This window comes from Esox lucius, chromosome 16 (genome assembly GCF_011004845.1).
Source record: "Esox lucius isolate fEsoLuc1 chromosome 16, fEsoLuc1.pri, whole genome shotgun sequence".
NCBI lineage: Eukaryota > Metazoa > Chordata > Actinopteri > Esociformes > Esocidae > Esox > Esox lucius.
In genome coordinates, this window is record NC_047584.1 from 31,366,093 (window position 1) to 31,384,775 (window position 18,683).

Sequence of the window (18,683 nt, forward strand, 5' to 3'; positions counted from 1 at the left end):
GTGTGCAGTCTGAAAGAGGTTCAAACAATATTGAAGGACCTGTAAGGTCCTAAAGGGAACAGTGAAGGACCTGTAAGGTTCTAGAGTGATCGGTGATGGAGCTGTGAGGTCCTAAAGGGAACAGCGAAGGTTCTAGAGGGAACAGCGAAGGACCTGTAAGGTTCTAGAAGGATCAGTGATGGAGCTGTGAGGTCCTAAAGGGAACAGCGAAGGACCTGTAAGGTTCTAGAGTGATCAATGACGGAGCTGTGAGGGACAGGATATTTGTGACAACAATGAACAACAGCCTTGCTTGATAAAGACTTGAAAATAGGTTTTATTTAAAGGCATGATTTGGAACAGAAGGTTACAACATGTTATGTTTTGATCCATGTTGTTTAATGAAGTACTGTATTACACAGGGACCAATTCAATCCATATTGCAGATCATTAGCCCTGTAGTGACTGATGGAAATCTACAGGTAATGTCCACACCAGTGTCTGATCCGAGATGGCTGATGCTGAGTTTAACTTGAACCTTCCACTGAACCTTTGTGATACACATTGAATCTATCCCATAATGTAGTGTATTCATCACAATAACCACTACAGTTAAAACTACCAAATAGAAAGAAAAAAGCAAATATCATACATAAACATACACAAACAAACCCTATTAAAGACATAAAGCATTTATCTTTTGTATCATTCCAAGCATAGCACACCATGGCACAGTAAAAGCCTACAGACACATCTCTCAGGGGGGCAGTGATTCATTTCACAGTGTATCATCACAGAATAACCACTTAAACACTGTTAAAACCAGTTTGAAGTTAAATGGAAATATGTGAGTCAAAATACGCCCAATTAGTAATTGTTCATCACATGTGCCTCAGTTCAATCCAAAAGCAGGTTGCAGGCAACAGAGCAGCCTTTAAAGGCAAAGTCCAAGGAGATTACCACAATATAAACGCTGTGGACGTCTGCTCAAAAAGAAATCGCTATTCCAATACCCTGCTTTTGGATTGAATCCAGACATAACTCAGACACCATTTTAATGGCTTGATACTACAGATGTACATGGATTTTATAACCAAAAAGCACTGCTTAATCTCCATAGAAGCAGTTGGTAATATCTTCCCTGGAGAGGCAACTAAGTGGACAGTATGTCTCTGTATAACTATGCAACAATATACAGTACCGTTTAAAATAGAATGTAGTTATTTCATTTTGCGTGGTCTTATAGTCATGATTATAGTCATGTTATTCTTTGCTCAGGCCCTGATGTTCTAGTCTCTCTGCCACTTTCTCGTGAAGAAATTCGAAACCTCCTTCATTCTCATCTTTCTCCTCTCCCTCTTCTTTCTCATCAGTATATGGCATCTTTAGAAGCCGCTGCCTTCTATTCTTGATTGTCATGCTCATCCTGTTGTCCTCCGGTCTCTCCTGTTTCCTCTACTCCGGTCTCTCCTGTTTCCTCTCCTCCGGTCTCTTTTGATTCCCCTCCTCCGGTCTCTCCTGTTTCCTCTCCTCCGGTCTCTTTTGATTCCCCTCCTCCGGTCTCTCCTGTTTCCTCTCCTCCGGTCTCTCCCGTTTCCCCTCCTCCGGTCTCTCCTGTTTCCTCTCCTCCGGTCTCTTTTGTTTCCCTTCTTCCGGACTCTCCTGTTCCCCCTCCTCCGGTCTCTCCCTTTTCCCCTCCTCCGGTCTCTCCCGTTTCCCCTCCTCCGGTCTCTCCTGTTTCCTCTCCTCCGGTCTCTTTTGTTTCCCTTCCTCCGGTCTCTCCTGTTCCCCCTCCTCCAGTCTCTCCAGTTTCCCCTCCTCCGGTCTCTCCAGTTTCCAGCCCTTCTGTCTCTGCAGCATCTACCTCTTCATCTCTCTTTGTATTTTCTTTCTCATTTCTGATCCCTGATCCCTCGGCAGTATCAACTGCATTCTCCTCCCCCCCTGCTTCTGTCTCACTGTCCTTTTCTTCATCCTTTTTTCTGTCATTTTCTCCCTCATTCCCTTCTCCCTCCTCTCCATCCTTGGCTGGAGAGTTTCCAGCTTCCTCAGCTTGGTCTACAGACTCCTGGTTCTCCACATGGTCTGAGACCTTCTCTGCTTGGTCTACAGACTCCTGGTTCTCCATGTGGTCTGAGACCTTCTCTGCTTGGTCTACAGACTCCGGGTTCTCCACATGGTCTGAGACCTCCTTGGCTTGGTCTACAGACTCCTGGTTCTCCATATGGTCTGAGACCCCCTCGGCTTGGTCTACAGAGTCCTGGTTCTCCTCATGGTCCGAGACCCCCTCGGCTTGGTCTACAGAGTCCTGGTTCTCCTCATGGTCTGAGACCTCCTCTGTGCTCCTAGGAGCCACTTCCTCTTTATTATCTTGTGGTTCCTCTGTGGAGTTCACGGTAGTCTCTTTATTTTCCCGTCTCCCCTCTAGACTCTCCTCTGTGTCAGAGGAGGCTTTACCGTCCTCTGTCGGCCTCTGTAATGCAATCACACAGAAGGCAATATGACTGTAAAACGGAGCGCATTAGACAATGTTCCTCATTCTTTTGCTGTATTTTGTCTTACGCTCTCAGCACACAGACTTTTTTTCTATCAACATTTCTATCATTCTACTTGAGTTGAGCTGTAGTGATTATGTAATACGAAACAAGCGAGCGTGAGGTTTGTCTGACATCTTCAGTGAACCGGTTACTCCATGGAGATGAGTCGTCATTCTCTTCGGGGCTTTCTGCTTCCTCTTTCTGCTCGTCATCTACATCAGAGGAAGGACAACACGTTGTTCCAGACATTAGTGGTCTTGTTCAGATAATCTAGGTACAACAGGCTGGTTTTGTCTGCCTACAGGACCTGGTTACCCCCCTATAAACATACATTATTTCTTTATATGGTAAAAACATAAATACTCTACTCGCAGTCCACTCCCCTTAATCCTATTCCTGCATATATAATGAGACACTACTCACAGTCCACTCCCCTTAATCCTATTCCTGCATATATAATGAGACACTACTCACAGTCCACTCCCCTTAATCCTATTCCTGCATATATAATGAGACACTACTCACAGTCCACTCCCCTTAATCCTATTCCTGCATATATAATGAGACACTACGCACAATAACCATGTAGCATCCAATAACAGAAAACAATACAAAAGAGAAATACCACTGCCAATGATCTGTAGAGCAGTGTTAATAACAACAGAATGTCATACTTTGGATCTCATGTTCAGATTTTCACCACAACATCTTTTGTTTTTCTAACACAGCCACAGCACAACACTGACATCTCATGGAAGTGTCATGTGAAATAATTTTTTGGTCTTGTATACATACGGTAAATGCTGTGTGTCTTCTGCTGTGTGACCTGTCATTTTAATTTGATCGGTGCCCCAGATAATAACCGCTGTAATGATTAGCCTCTGTACTGTAGCTTAATAAGAATAAACTGAGCGTAGGTTTGTCGTGCACCCCAAATTGTTATAGTGCGTCCCTGCGATGTTCGTAGCAGCACACACACATTTCACAATGACATCCATGTCAAGCACTGTGTTTACGTAATGCATAAATCGACATTTCTCAAATAAACTGGCTCTGTATGGAACTAACAACCCATGTCACAGATAATATCGGCCATCATTAACTCCTAATGCAACAACTTTTTAAGAACTTACAGCTGAATACCAATGCAAGTGGCAGTGCTTCTGTTTGGATTGAACCATAGTCCCTCAGGACTTTTTTGCTTTAAGCATAACATTTAGAAATAATCATATTATTAACATTATATCTCTCAGTAAAAAGCACATTTGCATACAAGAATGCAAGCTTGTTGAAGAGCGAAAGTATTTGTAGGTTTTTAAGTGCCTTGACGTTAATTATGTGTTTTTGAATAATTTGCTTAAGATTCATAAGTAGAATACCATTAAATGCTCTGATAAACAAGACAATTACAAGCTTTTTTTGTTAAGTACTTGATGAAGAGGAATTTGAATAAGGAGAAAAATATAAATAAATAAGTAATAAAATTAAGTGTTATGCTTCAAAATCAGTTTCATAAAGTATTGCTAAGCATTTAGACCAGATTACCAAGACATTTAATGTATGTCATTAATTTAAGTAGTGACTGTCACCAATCAAAAATCAGGCATGGTACAAAATGGCTATTATATTACCCTGGATGTTGATTGGCTTAAAGCCTTGGTTTCAATTAAAAAACATTTACCATGGGTATGACATCACATACAGTTTTAATTGCTCTAGTAACCAAGCAGACCATGATGCATCTGACACCAGTCAATGAAGGGTTACTACTGACACCTGTCAATGAAGGGTTACTACTGACACCAGTCAATGAAGGGTTACTACTGACACCAGTCAATGAAGGGTAACTACTGACACCAGTCAATGAAGGGTTACTACTGACACCAGTCAATGAAGGGTTACTACTGACACCAGTCAATGAAGGGTTACTACTGACACCAGTCAATGAAGGGTTACTACTGACATCAGTCAATGAAGGGTAACTACTGACACCAGTCAATGAAGGGTTACTACTGACACCAGTCAATGAAGGGTAACTACTGACACCAGTCAATGAAGGGTTACTACTGACACCAGTCAATGAAGGGTAACTACTGACACCAGTCAATGATGGATGACTTGAGAAGTTAACTACTGAAACTGGTCAATGATGGATGACTGGAGAGGTTAACTACTGACACCAGTCAATGATGGATGACTGGAGAGGTTAACTACTGACACCAGTCAATGAGGGATGACTGGAGAGGTTAACTACTGACACTGGTCAATGATGGATGACTGGAGAGGTAAACAACTGACACCAGTCAATGATGGATGACTGGAGAGGTTAACTACTGACACTGGTCAATGATGGATGACTGGAGAGGTAAACAACTGACACCAGTCAATGATGGATGACTGGAGAGGTTAACTACTGACACCAGTCAATGATGGATGACTGGAGAGGTTAACTACTGACACTGGTCAATGATGGATGACTGGAGAGGTAAACAACTGACACCAGTCAATGATGGATGACTGGAGAGGTTAACTACTGACACCAGTCAATGATGGATGACTGGAGAGGTTAACTACTGACACTGGTCAATGATGGATGACTGGAGAGGTAAACAACTGACACTGGTCAATGATGGATGACTGGAGAGGTAAACAACTGACACCAGTCAAAACTACTAACATTTAACTATGGATGGGAGGGGTGGGATCTGATTGGTGGGATGAGAATTGACTGGAGAGCGAGAGAAGGGAGAGGATTTAAAGTGGCTGGTGGGTGTTTTATTTGGAATAAGAAAATACAAAGTTGAAATCATGATATTCTGTGTATATAAACTTATGTTTTATCTGTAAAACAACATTTGCATTCAGTAATAGAAGCTGGTTGAACTACTGATGTACACTAAACTCTGAAGCAGGTTTATAAGTTCCTTAGAATTAATTGTGTTTTTGAGTAATTTCTTGAAGATGTTTAAGACTGAAGAATACCATTAAATGGTCTGATAAACAAGACAATTACATGCTTGTTTTAAGCACTTGATGAGCAACATTTTTAATTAAGAGAGAAATATAAATTAAAAAATCATAAAATGAAGCGTCACATTTAAAAAATAAATATAATATAACTTTCCCTCACTTCAAAACCAGTTTCACAGAGCGCTGCTATGCAGATTAGACCAGATTACCAAGGGATTTAATGCATTTCAAATGCAAAACAGATTGAAGTTTAGTGGCGTAGATGAAACCCGCCACAGCAATAATGGCTCTTCTTTGAATATTTTATGGGAAAGGTTTTGCATTCATTAGCAGTAGCACACCCCTACCCCAGACACACTATATGCAGTTAATGCTACTGATTTAAACTATAAACACTTTAATAATGTGATTTACTATGGGCGTGCAGAGATGGTGTTGGGATGGGGGGGGGTGCCTCGTAAAAACGCTAACTCAAATTAAAAACAACATTTAAAAATCTCCCCTTCATTGGATCCAATAGATTTAACTAGGCATTGAAGATGACTGAATGACTGGGTACTTTACTGTCTGTTCCGACATCCCAAACGGCACCCTATTCTCTACATAAGACGCTTTTTCTTTTGTACTCAAAAGGCCAAAATTAGGGCATATAGGGAATAGGGGGGCTATTTGGGACATGGATCAGTGACAGCGTTGCTCGTCGTGAACCAGCAGCTCACAGCTAATTTACATAGCTAGACTGGAAAACTGATTATCAGTAAGAGCTGTGAATACAGGACAGGCAATGCTCTGGTATCTGCTACTCATTTAAATTGAAGTCGATGTGCTTTCGCTATCGCTACGATGTGAGGTGTAGGGTTAAAGGACTTTTCCTCTGTAAAACACAGTTAGCATTTATTTCTTTTACCATTAAAGGGACAGTCCGTAGAGCAAGATGGATGTGAGGATGCACTTTTCATGAAAGGCGGTCCATGGGTTATGCTAACTGGGTTTGTAGGTAATGCCACATCCCAAACAATACTTTCAAGCTGTTGCCTTCTGATATCTGGTTTTAATCAAATCCGTTGGCAGTCATCCGATCTAATATAAATATGAACAAACGAAGGAATTATATTAAAAGGAGTGGGACCGCAAATATCCACAATGTTTTAGTTCGCCAGACACATAAATCTCTCTAACAAACTAGACAGTTTGAGTTTGTAACACCTGGAAGAGCAGTTCAGATGAGGTTAACTGACAGGGCAGTTCATCATGTTTCTTACTCTGCTTTAGTACTGCTTCCCTGTCCTGTCCCTTTGATCACACCACAAGAACCTGAGGCGTCGACAAAACATGCCAAGGCTCCTAAAACCGTCTGACGACCCAGTAAACACATAGCAACAACACGCTAAGGACACGCTAACATAGGGATTAGAGCAGTAGCAGAAACCACAGAAGACCGCCCGTGGTTCAGTGGAGTCCGACCGTACCCACATCTGCCTCCGGCAGAGTAAACAAACAGCACGGTCTCAGAATGGAAGTCAGACCCAGGTTTATAAAGGTTTAAGATTTAAAGTACTTCATCCGCGCTGTATTGAGCCATCCATGGGCCAATAGAGTTGTCCCAATATTCATTCTCACCTGGACTTACAGGCAGGAAATATTTCGAATAATATCTGAACCCAGTTAAGGTGTAAGTAATGTTGACACCCCCCCCCCCTCTCTCAGCACTGGGAAGTTGACACAGTTGACAGGCTGTGGGGAGAGATGCATCGTTTCTGAAGGATAAGAGAGAGAGAGGGTTGTTTTGGCAGCAGTGATTTACCAGCCTAACCTAGGTAATGAAACCACAGGGATTCGTTCCCGCTATCTGCCTGGATGTGTCTGTCTTTCAGTGGTGCGAAGTGATTTTAAATTGTAACTGCATGAATATATTAATCAAGTTATGTGGACGAGTCTGATAAAAATGCGAGTCCAACAGTTGGGAATAAGACAAGTGAGGTTCACCTTTAAGCACCATTATTGTATATACTACATGACGTGGTTTATTATTGTATATATTACATGATGTGTTTTATTATTGTATATATTACATGATGTGCTTTATTTACATCATGCACCAAGTGGACTTGTTATGAGCAGAGTAATACAACTCCAGCATTATAAGTGTGTTGTAAATCTGGAATGTTTCCACTCAGCAAATATATGTACCTCTTACGACTGACCAGAGGGCTATTAAACATTTTGATGACCACATCACTACAGGCCGCCAACAATTTAAACATAATATTCAAGTCATTCCCTGCTATATTCTAGGTGGTGTTTCACCTGCGACCCACTGGCCTCTCTCTCTCTCTCTCTCTCTTTCTCTTTGTTTCTGTCTGTTTTTTACTCTAATTCTCTCTGCCTGCCTCTCTCAACATTTCTCTCTCTCCCTGTCTCTGTATTTTTCTCTCTCTCTCTCTCATTCTTTGTGTGAAATGGATTCTCTACTCGCATGACCCTGGCAATAAAGCAAAAACCAAAATGTTGAATGAAAATCCCAATCGACAGTGATGGACAGCAGAAGACAAGTGAAAACACAGTTGCCATCAGTCACCAGAGACAGAGAGCTTGTACTTTATATTGGTTGTGTGTGTTTATTATGAAGTGCTACGGAAAATTCAGCTAGATGCACCCGTAAATCAACTCTGGACGCGCGTGCCTTCAACATAGCGGGGACAGAGATGAGACTGCTGGTAGGAAAAATGGGCCCGTCCCAAAATGACACCCGCCTCCACTTCGTGCAGTCAATCTTGTCTGTGTACAGTATTGTCACCGAAGGGAACAAAATGGACTTGTTGCCAGATTAGCACAGTGAATTAATATTAATTCTCTTAATTCCCAAATCCAGCTTCAAAGGGTTGCGAAAAATCACAGCGTTCCAAAAGGAGAGACGAAGGTGGCGCAGTTGATGTTTCTGTATGTCATGCTGCTTATGTACTCTTGTCTTCACCACACCATTACATGAAACATGCTGCCTGCGTCTCAAATGGCATCCTACTCCTTATGGAAAGCTGAAACTGTTTCCCAAGCACCCCAGATTACCTCTCTGCCCGTGAGCAGTCAGATGAGCTGGACTCTGAGACAGCTTGCTACAGCGTGCATGTCTCGGGGAGTCCTCTCACACGACAGGCGAAGCCCTAAGATGTCTGCATGCATGGCTACAAGATCGTGTTTTTGCAATATTTAAATTTTAATTCCACTGGAAGGAAGGAGGTGTTCCGGATACACTGCGTCCATCACATGGCCCGGGCTAATTCCCAAAGCCAACATCACCTGTTTACAACTTGACAGGGAGTTGTTTAATCTGGTTATTTGCTCATAAACCTGGCTTTCGCTCACTGATGGTCTGCTTAACAGGCTCAGCATTAAATCAGGAGTCAGCAGTCGAAGAGCCCCTACCCCGTTTCTGTAAAAAGCTGAGGGACTGGTTCTGGGGAAAAGTAACCACCCTGAAATCCAGACAGAACTCTGGGTACTTAGCCAAACTGTGATGTCCTAATAATAGTCTGAGACTTGTTTCAGATTTTATTTCTGTTTACAGGTATTGGAGTATAATGAGAATCATTTGGGGGGTGATTCTTCTCTAATTCCAATAAGCTTCTTATACATTTACAAGCCATATGTTTCAAGACGTAACGGATAAGAATCATGAATTTAAAGGTCCAAATAGGAAAGGGAACTTCTGACTGCCTCTTTAATCACTGTCTTGAACAGCCACCTATTTCTAAAGTAGCGCACTACTTTTGTTCCTGTTCCTTATGTAGTGCACTACTTTCGTTCCTATTCCTTATGTAGTGCATGACTTTTGTTCCTATTCCTTATGTAGTGCAAGACTTTTGTTCCTATTCCTTATGTAGTGCACTACTTTTGTTCCTATTCCTTATGTAGTGCACTACTTTTGTTCCTATTCCTTATGTAGTGCACTACTTTTGTTCCTATTTCTTAAGTAGTGCACTACTTTTGTTCCTGTTCCTTATGTAGTGCACTACTTTTGTTCCTATTCCTTATGTAGTGCACTACTTTTGTTCCTGTTCCTTATGTAGTGCACTACTTTTGTTCCTGTTCCGTATGTAGTGCACTACTTTTGTTCCTATTCCTTATGTAGTGCACTACTGCAGACCATAACAGTATATCCAGGAGCAAATAATTGGCCCACATGTACCAACAGTTTCCTCTAAGCTTCCAGGGCTAACTGCAGTGCATTCTTCAGCACTTCAGGGTCATGAAATGCGTTTCATTTTAATAAATTGATATGGCCTACTTCCAGCCATTCCAATGTACAGTGGTTGATCACTCGATAGTTTCTCATCAATCGCATAGTGAGTGCTACAGCATTCATAACAGATAAGGAGTTCCCCAGGACCATCTTAAGATGTTATGGCTTGCTTTTACATTTCCTGGGAGGCGAAATTGTGCACTGAAGAAATGTTTTCTTAATCACAACACAAAATTTTTCTTTTACCTTAAGTCAGATCAAAACAGAAGTTTAGAAGAAAAATCCCCAATGCCCAAGGTCCTTGACTAATCTGAAAGAATGTTCATTCCCACTTCCATTCTAATCTCTCATGCAAATGGTTGAATTATTCATTCTTATTTTTTATCTAGCTCCATTGTGGTTGTAAAACAGCAATGAAGATTTAATGTTTTGAATCCTTTGGTTGAGAACAAGTACTCAGTGTTGACATGCATGGATATTGAAAAGGTCCTATTCAGACCTGCAAAATGTATAGTAATATTCTGGGCTTTGCTTTTATGAAAGAATCATTACAGATCTACATTTGAGACAGTTTCACAAAGAAAAACATTCCTGCAGCTATGAAAATGTGAATAGCTATGAGTTTTTTTAATTAATAGACATATTTACAGGTTGAAACAGTCAGTATTTCGAAATTCATACATTTTTCATTAGAGCAAATTATATTTATATTTTAAAGTGTAAATGACGAAGTTTAAAACCCTTCTTATTAGTGTTGATGTATACTGGAAGTTGGCGCATCTGTTCTGACAATATTTATGAAATCAAAATATGTGAAAAACTGAAAGACATATATTTCTCCCGTGAGAAATGTTATAAATTTGGCTAACATGTCGAAAAATAAAGCCCACGTTGACATGTTTTTTGACAGAAACTGACATTAGTGGAGAACAGTACATCCTCAACCGGCATTAGTGGAGAACAGTACATCCTCAACAAGTTCTCCCATCAGTATCTTATTATAACGCTCGGATGGGGCATCGTAATGGTGTATTTACAACATAATCGTGAATGGAAGCTCATCCTTTTCAATCGCAGTAATTTGCCTCTTTTGATAAGAAATAACAGCACTCAGGAGAGAGATGGTGTGTGTGTGTGTGTTTTGGGGGGGCGGACAGCCGATGGCAGACATAGTAAATCAAAATGACACCTGATTTTGAGGAACATACTGTTCATTTCTAAACAACACCAGGAAGAGGGAGGAAGGCAGAGAAAGGGGCACGTACAAAGCGGTTCACCCAACACCTACATGGGTCCATCTGGAAAGTAATGCACAGATCGGCAACAGGGTGCATTATGGGACCTCAGCCTGGAGGTTATAAGTCCAACAACACACTCCTCCGCACCCTATTTGTTTGATATGTCAGGACACCAATTTTGGAGCGTCTGGTGGTAACAAAATAAAAACATGGTGCTCTAAGGAATTGGGGGGGGGGGGGTTGATTATCCCAGGAAGGCAATTACCCAGAATCCTTCCCACTCCTCTGTATTAGGACTCCTGCTCGGTCCTGGAAAGACATCCTGCTCCTCTCTCCTCTCCCTGTCCTCCCCCTCTCCTCCTTTTGATAGTGAAGAATGGCTGTCGTCAGGGCTCTGGTGATGGCCAGCGATGAGAGGAGAGAGGCGGAGAACTAATTTTGCTCTCCCGTGATAATCAACAGCGGTGCTTTCGGGATGCTTTTACTGATGTGTCTGCCACACCAAGAGTTCCCACGGCCGTGTCTCAAATGGTTAACTATCCCCTATTTAGGACACTGGGCCAGTTAGGTCTCTGGTCAAAAGTAGCACACTATAACAGTGAGGAGGGCACAGGTGTCAACTCTTAAGAGGTTAGTTTAGCGCTGCAAGACGTATCCACGGCTTCTTTTGTGTTGACACTGAATATGGACCCAGGATGTTTTCTGGAGTCCTGCTGGTGAAATGCTGATAAGTAAAGGATAAAAGGAGACTCTCCCAGAGCCAGAGACAGCAGTGGTGATGGGCGCCGAGTGTAATCAGTGGTGTCAGTATTCAATATAGTTTCAAAGGAGCGTCGATGGCTACAGGAACCAGAAAAGAAGGCAATTTAATGGGCAACTCTGGCGTGTACTACAGCCTGACTGACAGGAGAGGGAAGCTGGGGGAATAAGGTGGGAGATCTTTCAGCACTAACAAAGCCTTTCTCATGTGTCTCAGAAAAATAAATTCTCACCGTCTCTCTCGGTATCTCACCCTCTGAAACGCTCCCTCTCACTCTCTCTGCATCTCCCCCTCTGAAACTCTCCCTCTCTCATCTCTCTCTCGGTATCTCACCCTCTGAAACTCTCCTTTTCTCTCCCTCTTCGGCCTTTATCTAAACCTGACACCGGTACGTCCATACGTCCTGTTTTTATGTTCAAATGTTCCGGGTATCCGATTTACAGCATTCCCATCTGCTCCATCTCTCTAGCTTTTTATTTACTTGGCTAAAATAAAATCCCACAGCAATTCCAAGACGATGAAGTTTTATTTCCTCATATCAAAATGTTAGCACAATGTAGCAGTTATTTCGCCAATCAAATAAATACCAAAATGCGTAAAGAGTTATGCCATGCGATAGTACAGCAGCAATAAAAATATACTATTTGAAAGCTATAAAATTTTAAAGCTTATCAGACTCACGTCAACAAATAATTTAATAACTCTTTGGTAACTCATCTGGTTCAGATAAATAAAAATATATTCAGTCTGAGAAACAGTCCATGTTTGTTAACCTCTTTCCAGAGTATACTGTCAGATTTGTGATGTCCAATTTGAAAAAAGAATGTATACAGTCTTCTATTTTAGAGTGGCTGCCAAGCACAATGGCAATGATTTGTAATTTGTGCAGACAGTCGAGCAGACCAACAGACAGACAGACAGACAGACTGACAACATATTTGGGATGATTACACCTCTAGTGTTTAGTTACCTGTTGTGTCTACACTCTGTCTGCCCAGACTGACTGGACAGTTGGTAAGCTAGAAACAAGCCTGTGGCGATATTCATGCCTAAACTCAACCTAGCATAAATGTCTAACAGTAACCCTAAACCTAACCTGTAATGGCTAAACCTGAATCCTAACAGTAAACCTAAGTTTGACCCCTAAACCTAACCGCTCATGGGGACAAGCAAAAGGTCCTAAGAAGGTATGTTTTTTCATGTTCTACAATCCTTGTGAGGACGTCTGGTCGTTACTCAAACTGTTAAATCAAAACGCACGCACGCACACACGCACACAACCCCTATTCAGTGATTCTGGCCCATAGACTTGTAGTCAAACCAAGCCACCTGGTGATGTCATGTTTTAGTTCCACACTGGGTCACTGGAGAGGGAGCTACACACTGAGGTGCCGCTCATCTTCCTTAGAACAAGAGTGCCACCTTGTGGTCATATGGGAGAACACATTACATAAGAATCGGTTTCAAACATTACATCATCAATATTAAATGAACATTCATTATGCAGGTCTCTGCCTCCCCAAACACCTCCACCCAGACAGACGTGTACAGATCTTGCCACAGGCAAAGCAGAAACCAACAGCGAGACAGACAGAAAGAGAGACAGAAAAACAGACGAACGAAGACAGAAAAACACATGTTCCTTGTGCGGACCCCAAACTCTTACCTAATCCTAACCCCAAAAACATAATCTTAACCTTAAATTGAATCCTAACTTCTATGGAAAAAAGATAATACACAAAAGAAAAGAAAAAAATCAGGTGAGCAAATACATTCAGAGTAAAATAACATCTCAGTAGTCGTTGCATAAAACAACGTCTGGCTACAATTCACAAAGGACATTCTGACAGGCAGAGCTGTGTCATGAGGTGAGTACTATGGACTGGGGGAGACGTCTGTCTGAGGGGGAGACGTCTGTCTGAGGGGGGAGACGTCTGTCTGAGGGGGGAGACGTCTGTCTGAGGGGGGAGACGTCTGTCTGAGGGGGGAGACGTCTGTCTGAGGGGGGAGAACTCAACCGATACCTGTCCATGTCTATCAACAGTCTAAAGAAAACAGCGAGTGCATCCTGTTTGTGGTGAGACTCTCTCTAACCTCTCCAATCATTGCAAAGGAAGAGGACAATGTGTGTCACATTCACACGGTACGGAATTACCCCACCCACCCCCCACCCACCCCCGACACCCCCCCTTCATTCACAGGGTACGGAATTACCCCACCCACCCCCGACACCCCACCCACCCTGGCCAGCTTGTGAGGGCACGTCCGCGGCGGCAGGTGAGATCAGTCAGATCGGGTTCACTCATTATGAGATCCAAAACCCAGTCTACCCTGAGAGTCCGTCCCAAGTCGAACCCGACTCCCTACCTAGTGCAACAGGTTGAACCAGATGCGTACTATGTAGACCGCAGGGTGATATTTGGGATGTAGCAGTAGTCTGTTCTACAGGACCAACAAACACTGATTTGTAGATGGGTTAATTTCCCATTCAGACCGGTGTAGCGTTTCACTGCTGGTCAGGGTGTACAGTATGAAGAGGAGACCAGAGCAGCTCTGACTGGATCCTGGGAGGAACAGCCTTGACCAAGACAACAAGCAGAAAAACCATGGCCCCTATCATGTAAAGGAGCATGCATGTGTACGTGGTATATATAGGAGAACTCAACTTTCTTTTTTTACTTATTAAATGCTGTCTCGCCCTGAACAAAGTCAATGGGCCTAAAAAAAAAAAAACCCACGCACTAGTGCTCTTCAAACAGCCATAGCTAAACACCAGCACAGACCGTTGTAAATATCCCAGCGGTATGCCTACGAGGCTCGGCGTACCGCTGGGATTCCGGGGCCTTTTGGGTCGTATCCAAATCAGTAGGGAGTTCATCCATTCTCACCGTTGTCCTGTGTTGCCAAGGAGATGCTGATGCCCCTCCTCTTATTCCTGAGGATCATTAGTCTCTGCCGGGACGTCTCCCTGACGACAGCTGACACAAGGTCCTTGTCACAGGAAGAGGTCTTGGCTGGCTTGTCACACTGTACCATGGACCTGCTATAATGATTGGTGCCCTGGGGATAGAGAGAATCACTCAATCACCTGGTGCCAACCCGGACCTCCCAAGAACACCATCACAAAGTGTGTTACAGAACTCAGGGATATCTGTCTGGTTTAGGGGTTTAGACCTGTATGTGTGACGTATTCATGTCTGGTTAATGAATCGAATTAAAGACAGGCTCCGTTGGTACTTTGAATAAGGGCCAACTCCAAGCATTAATAAAAGTTGCGATTATGCTTAGAGGAGCTAAACTCTTCCCAGGGAAGACTTACTCCATTGTCATTATGTTTTCCAAATCTGTAAATAGGGGGTAATGAGGAAGCTTTGGATCTGAAAAGAAAAACAGAATGTGAAAGAAAGATCAGATTGCTTCCAGAAAACCTACAGCCTTCAAAGCGTCACTTTTATATGTTAAAGTAACGGTAAACACTAGGAGACTAGTTACGTTATAATCCTGCGTGTTCCTCTGGGCTTGGCGAATTGGAGGTCACTGTAAGGAAGTCTTTTGAACTTGTCTCTCCCCACAGCCACATAAAACTGGCCATTCTCCAGGTCCTTTCCATTGTTGACATGATTGCCATCCAAGGTGTAAAGGCTGTAAGATGGAAAACAAAAACCCATTTGAGTCATTCAGTAGATACTCCTATCCAGCAGGACTGATTTACCAACAAGCCCACTACAGGAAATCAAACCATGCTCTACCAACACACACACACGTACCATGCTCTACCAACACACAAATGTACCATGCTCTACCAACACACACACACGTACCATGCTCTACCAACACACACACACGTACCATGCTCTACCAACACACACACGTACCATGCTCTACCAACACACACACGTACCATGCTCTACCAACACACACACGTACCATGCTCTAACAACACACACGTACCATGCTCTACCAACACACACACGTATCATGCTCTACCAACACACACACGTACCATGCTCTACCAACACACACACGTACCATGCTCTAACAACACACACGTACCATGCTCTACCAACACACACACGTACCATGCTCTACCAACACACACACGTACCATGCTCTACCAACACACACACGTACCATGCTCTAACAACACACACGTACCATGCTCTAACAACACACACGTACCATGCTCTACCAACACACAAATGTACCATGCTCTACCAACACACAAATGTACCATGCTCTACCAACACACGCACACACACACACGTTGCCATGCTCTACCAACACACACACACACGTTGCCATGCTCTACCAACACACACACACACACGTTGCCATGCTCTACCAACACACACACACGTTGCCATGATCTACCAACACTGTACCAACATGCTCTAGTACAAGCTGATGAAACTACTTGGTGTTGACCTAATAACCATTTATCAGTGTGGTGTGATACCTCCTGACGCCTCCCAGGATCCTCAGGCCCATCTTGTCCGTGATCATTTCCAGCACCCTGTCATACTGGCCCAGTATCCGCTGGGGGAGGAGCAGCCTAACAGCTGGGTTCAACACATCGCCGTTCGCCACCACGCTGAGAGGAGATCACCAGCACACCGTTAAAGAGGAGCGTCGCCCCCGGTCACCCTATTTTCTGTCTCTGTGCTGCTTTATCTCTCAGTAATATGTGCCAAGTCACGTGGGCGTGGCCACTGCAAGGAAAAACTTTAAGAACGTGTGTTTTTATTGGGCATATTTTTAGGAGTCATTGTAGTGAACTGCAAGTGATGACTTTTTAATTAAACGCAATATAAAAAGGCACTTTTAGGCACTGCCGCAGCATGCCATTTATATCAAACTTCAATTTAGTGAATATAAAAAGCCCCAGGCCTTTGATGCATTCTGTGATTTTTGGCAACTGGTTGAAAAATTGGCGTCGTGGAGCAAAAACGGGCATTGCGTTACACACAAATGTGGGCGGTGAAGTCCCGAGCTTTGTATTCACACAAACACAGACACATTGACAAAGGGAACGTCCAGGTTCAACTCACAAAATCGCACAGGGTTCTTTGATGGGTTTCAGAAATCTTGCTGATGCGACCATTCGGTTCTGGGGGAGCGGTTTAGCCTGTGTAGAACATTAAAGCTGTGTTACACTGGTTCCGCTCCTTTACACAGACACTCAGTAACCAGGCATTACAGTGTCTCAGCTCAAAGTCATATTTATGATTACCAAAACAATTCATTGGTTAAAAAAAATGATATAGCATTTTCGACAGACAGACATGAATGCATAGTATCAGATGAGCATTGGGAAGCCAAGAGGAGAGTGTGGGTTTCATGAGTATAATGGCCTGTTAAACTTTCCATTACATTGGGTACCAAATGGCGCCCTAATGACTACATAGGAGACAAAGTGCAATGCATAAAACTGTGGGACACGCATAGTAAATAATATTTGGGACGCACATTGTAAATAAAACACTGTGTGTATTTGGAAGGGGTGGGGCGGGGGGGTTGGTAAAACACAGTATCATAACTGCCAGAGAACCACGACTGTTATGTAGAGACGTATTCAAGATTATGCTCCATGAATTACCTCCTGAAGTACAATAATGTCATCAATAAATCATTCAAAACCGTTGTGGTCTAGTGAGGCATTACCCGTGAGCAAGGACCAGTAGAAAACTTGACACTGTGACACTTAGTTGGTAAAGTGATTCTGAGTGGACGGTTTTGCCACATGGCCACGTACCTGCACAGAATTAGTTTGAAGCATCCTTTTCTTTTTGGATCCTATCTGTGAGTAACTGCAATTGCAATGTTGTGAAAAAGTTAAATTGTAAAACTAGGCTACGTTAGTCATAACAGATGTCACAGCAGCACGGGCCACAGCAACGGATGTGAAGCGATGTAAATCTTCTTTGTTTCCCATTAGTTTCGATGAGATTCAGGTAGATTGTATTTTAAACTAACTGGACCCAATGGACCCTGTCTGTAACACAGTTGAATTGTCAAAATGGGACTATATCCATACATATCCATGACAACAGTGAATTGAGCTTAACTTGAAACTTGACCGTGACCGGGAAATGTGAACGTCAGTATCAATCCATATCAATTAATAATTAAATAACCTACATTAATTACATTAATTAATTAAACTGAAAAATATTAAACACACACGTATGCAGACAAACACACGAAATACAATGTATTTAACTACTCACTCCAGTTTCTTGAATTTCTCTCTGCCGGCGGCGACATATTGTTCTCCGCTCTGCAAATGGTCCAAACAGGCCACCCGGTGACCCATTCTGGGTGTGTAAATGTTCCGAACCGCTCCAAACTGAGCTTGCACACCCCCGGTGACTTCCCGAAGAAAAGTGTCAAAATTGCACACCCGCTTTTGGTTTACCACTAAACGACGTGCCTCGTAAAAGGGATCTCCATTTCGATACACGAAAATGTTCTTCACCACAGGTTGTGATAGAAAATTGGGCTTTTCAGAGTTCATGTCTGTGGTAAAAGTGTTCATCAAGACCTTACACCCCAGGCCATTTTATTAATATGGGGATCCAATTTCAGACTCAACCAGTACTCCAGAATAGGACCGCGGTCATGACCCGTATGGGACCTCCGAGGTGATATAGTGCTCCACGGTGTCCTTACGTTCCGAATACACCGGTCGACTTCTTTCACCCAGCACGCAGCGGGCTCCGTTTTTTATACCTCCGTTTTTTATACCGCGTGCCCGGTAATGCCCAGGTGACCACTGAAGTCTCGTGCGTACAGTACAGTTTTCCTCCAGTGCGGTGAGGAGGGAACCGAGGCATGGTAGGAAAGAGGGTGTTGGGCGGTTTCTATAGAAACATGCGCGCGGACACACACATAAGCTGTATCAGAACAGTTAATAGAATTGTAAAAAAGTGTCTTGGAAAAACTTGGTAAAATGATTCAAC

The 18,683-nt window shown here is 42.9% G+C and overlaps 1 protein-coding gene across 1 annotated transcript; it reads right to left on the bottom strand.

Annotated features, from left to right (window-relative positions):
* Window positions 1-1,381: 1,381 nt before the first annotated feature.
* On the bottom strand, window positions 1,382-18,483 carry LOC105016607 (doublecortin domain-containing protein 2). The gene is made up of 9 exons (XM_013137765.4): window positions 17,952-18,483; window positions 17,477-17,531; window positions 16,773-16,849; window positions 16,181-16,315; window positions 15,217-15,366; window positions 15,044-15,101; window positions 14,613-14,784; window positions 2,649-2,728; window positions 1,382-2,452 (listed from the first exon to the last, which is right to left on the bottom strand). Exons 1-9 carry the CDS (start codon window positions 18,257-18,259, stop codon window positions 1,382-1,384), a joined length of 2,106 nt encoding a protein of 701 aa, XP_012993219.4. The 5' UTR covers window positions 18,260-18,483.
* Window positions 18,484-18,683: the final 200 nt, after the last annotated feature.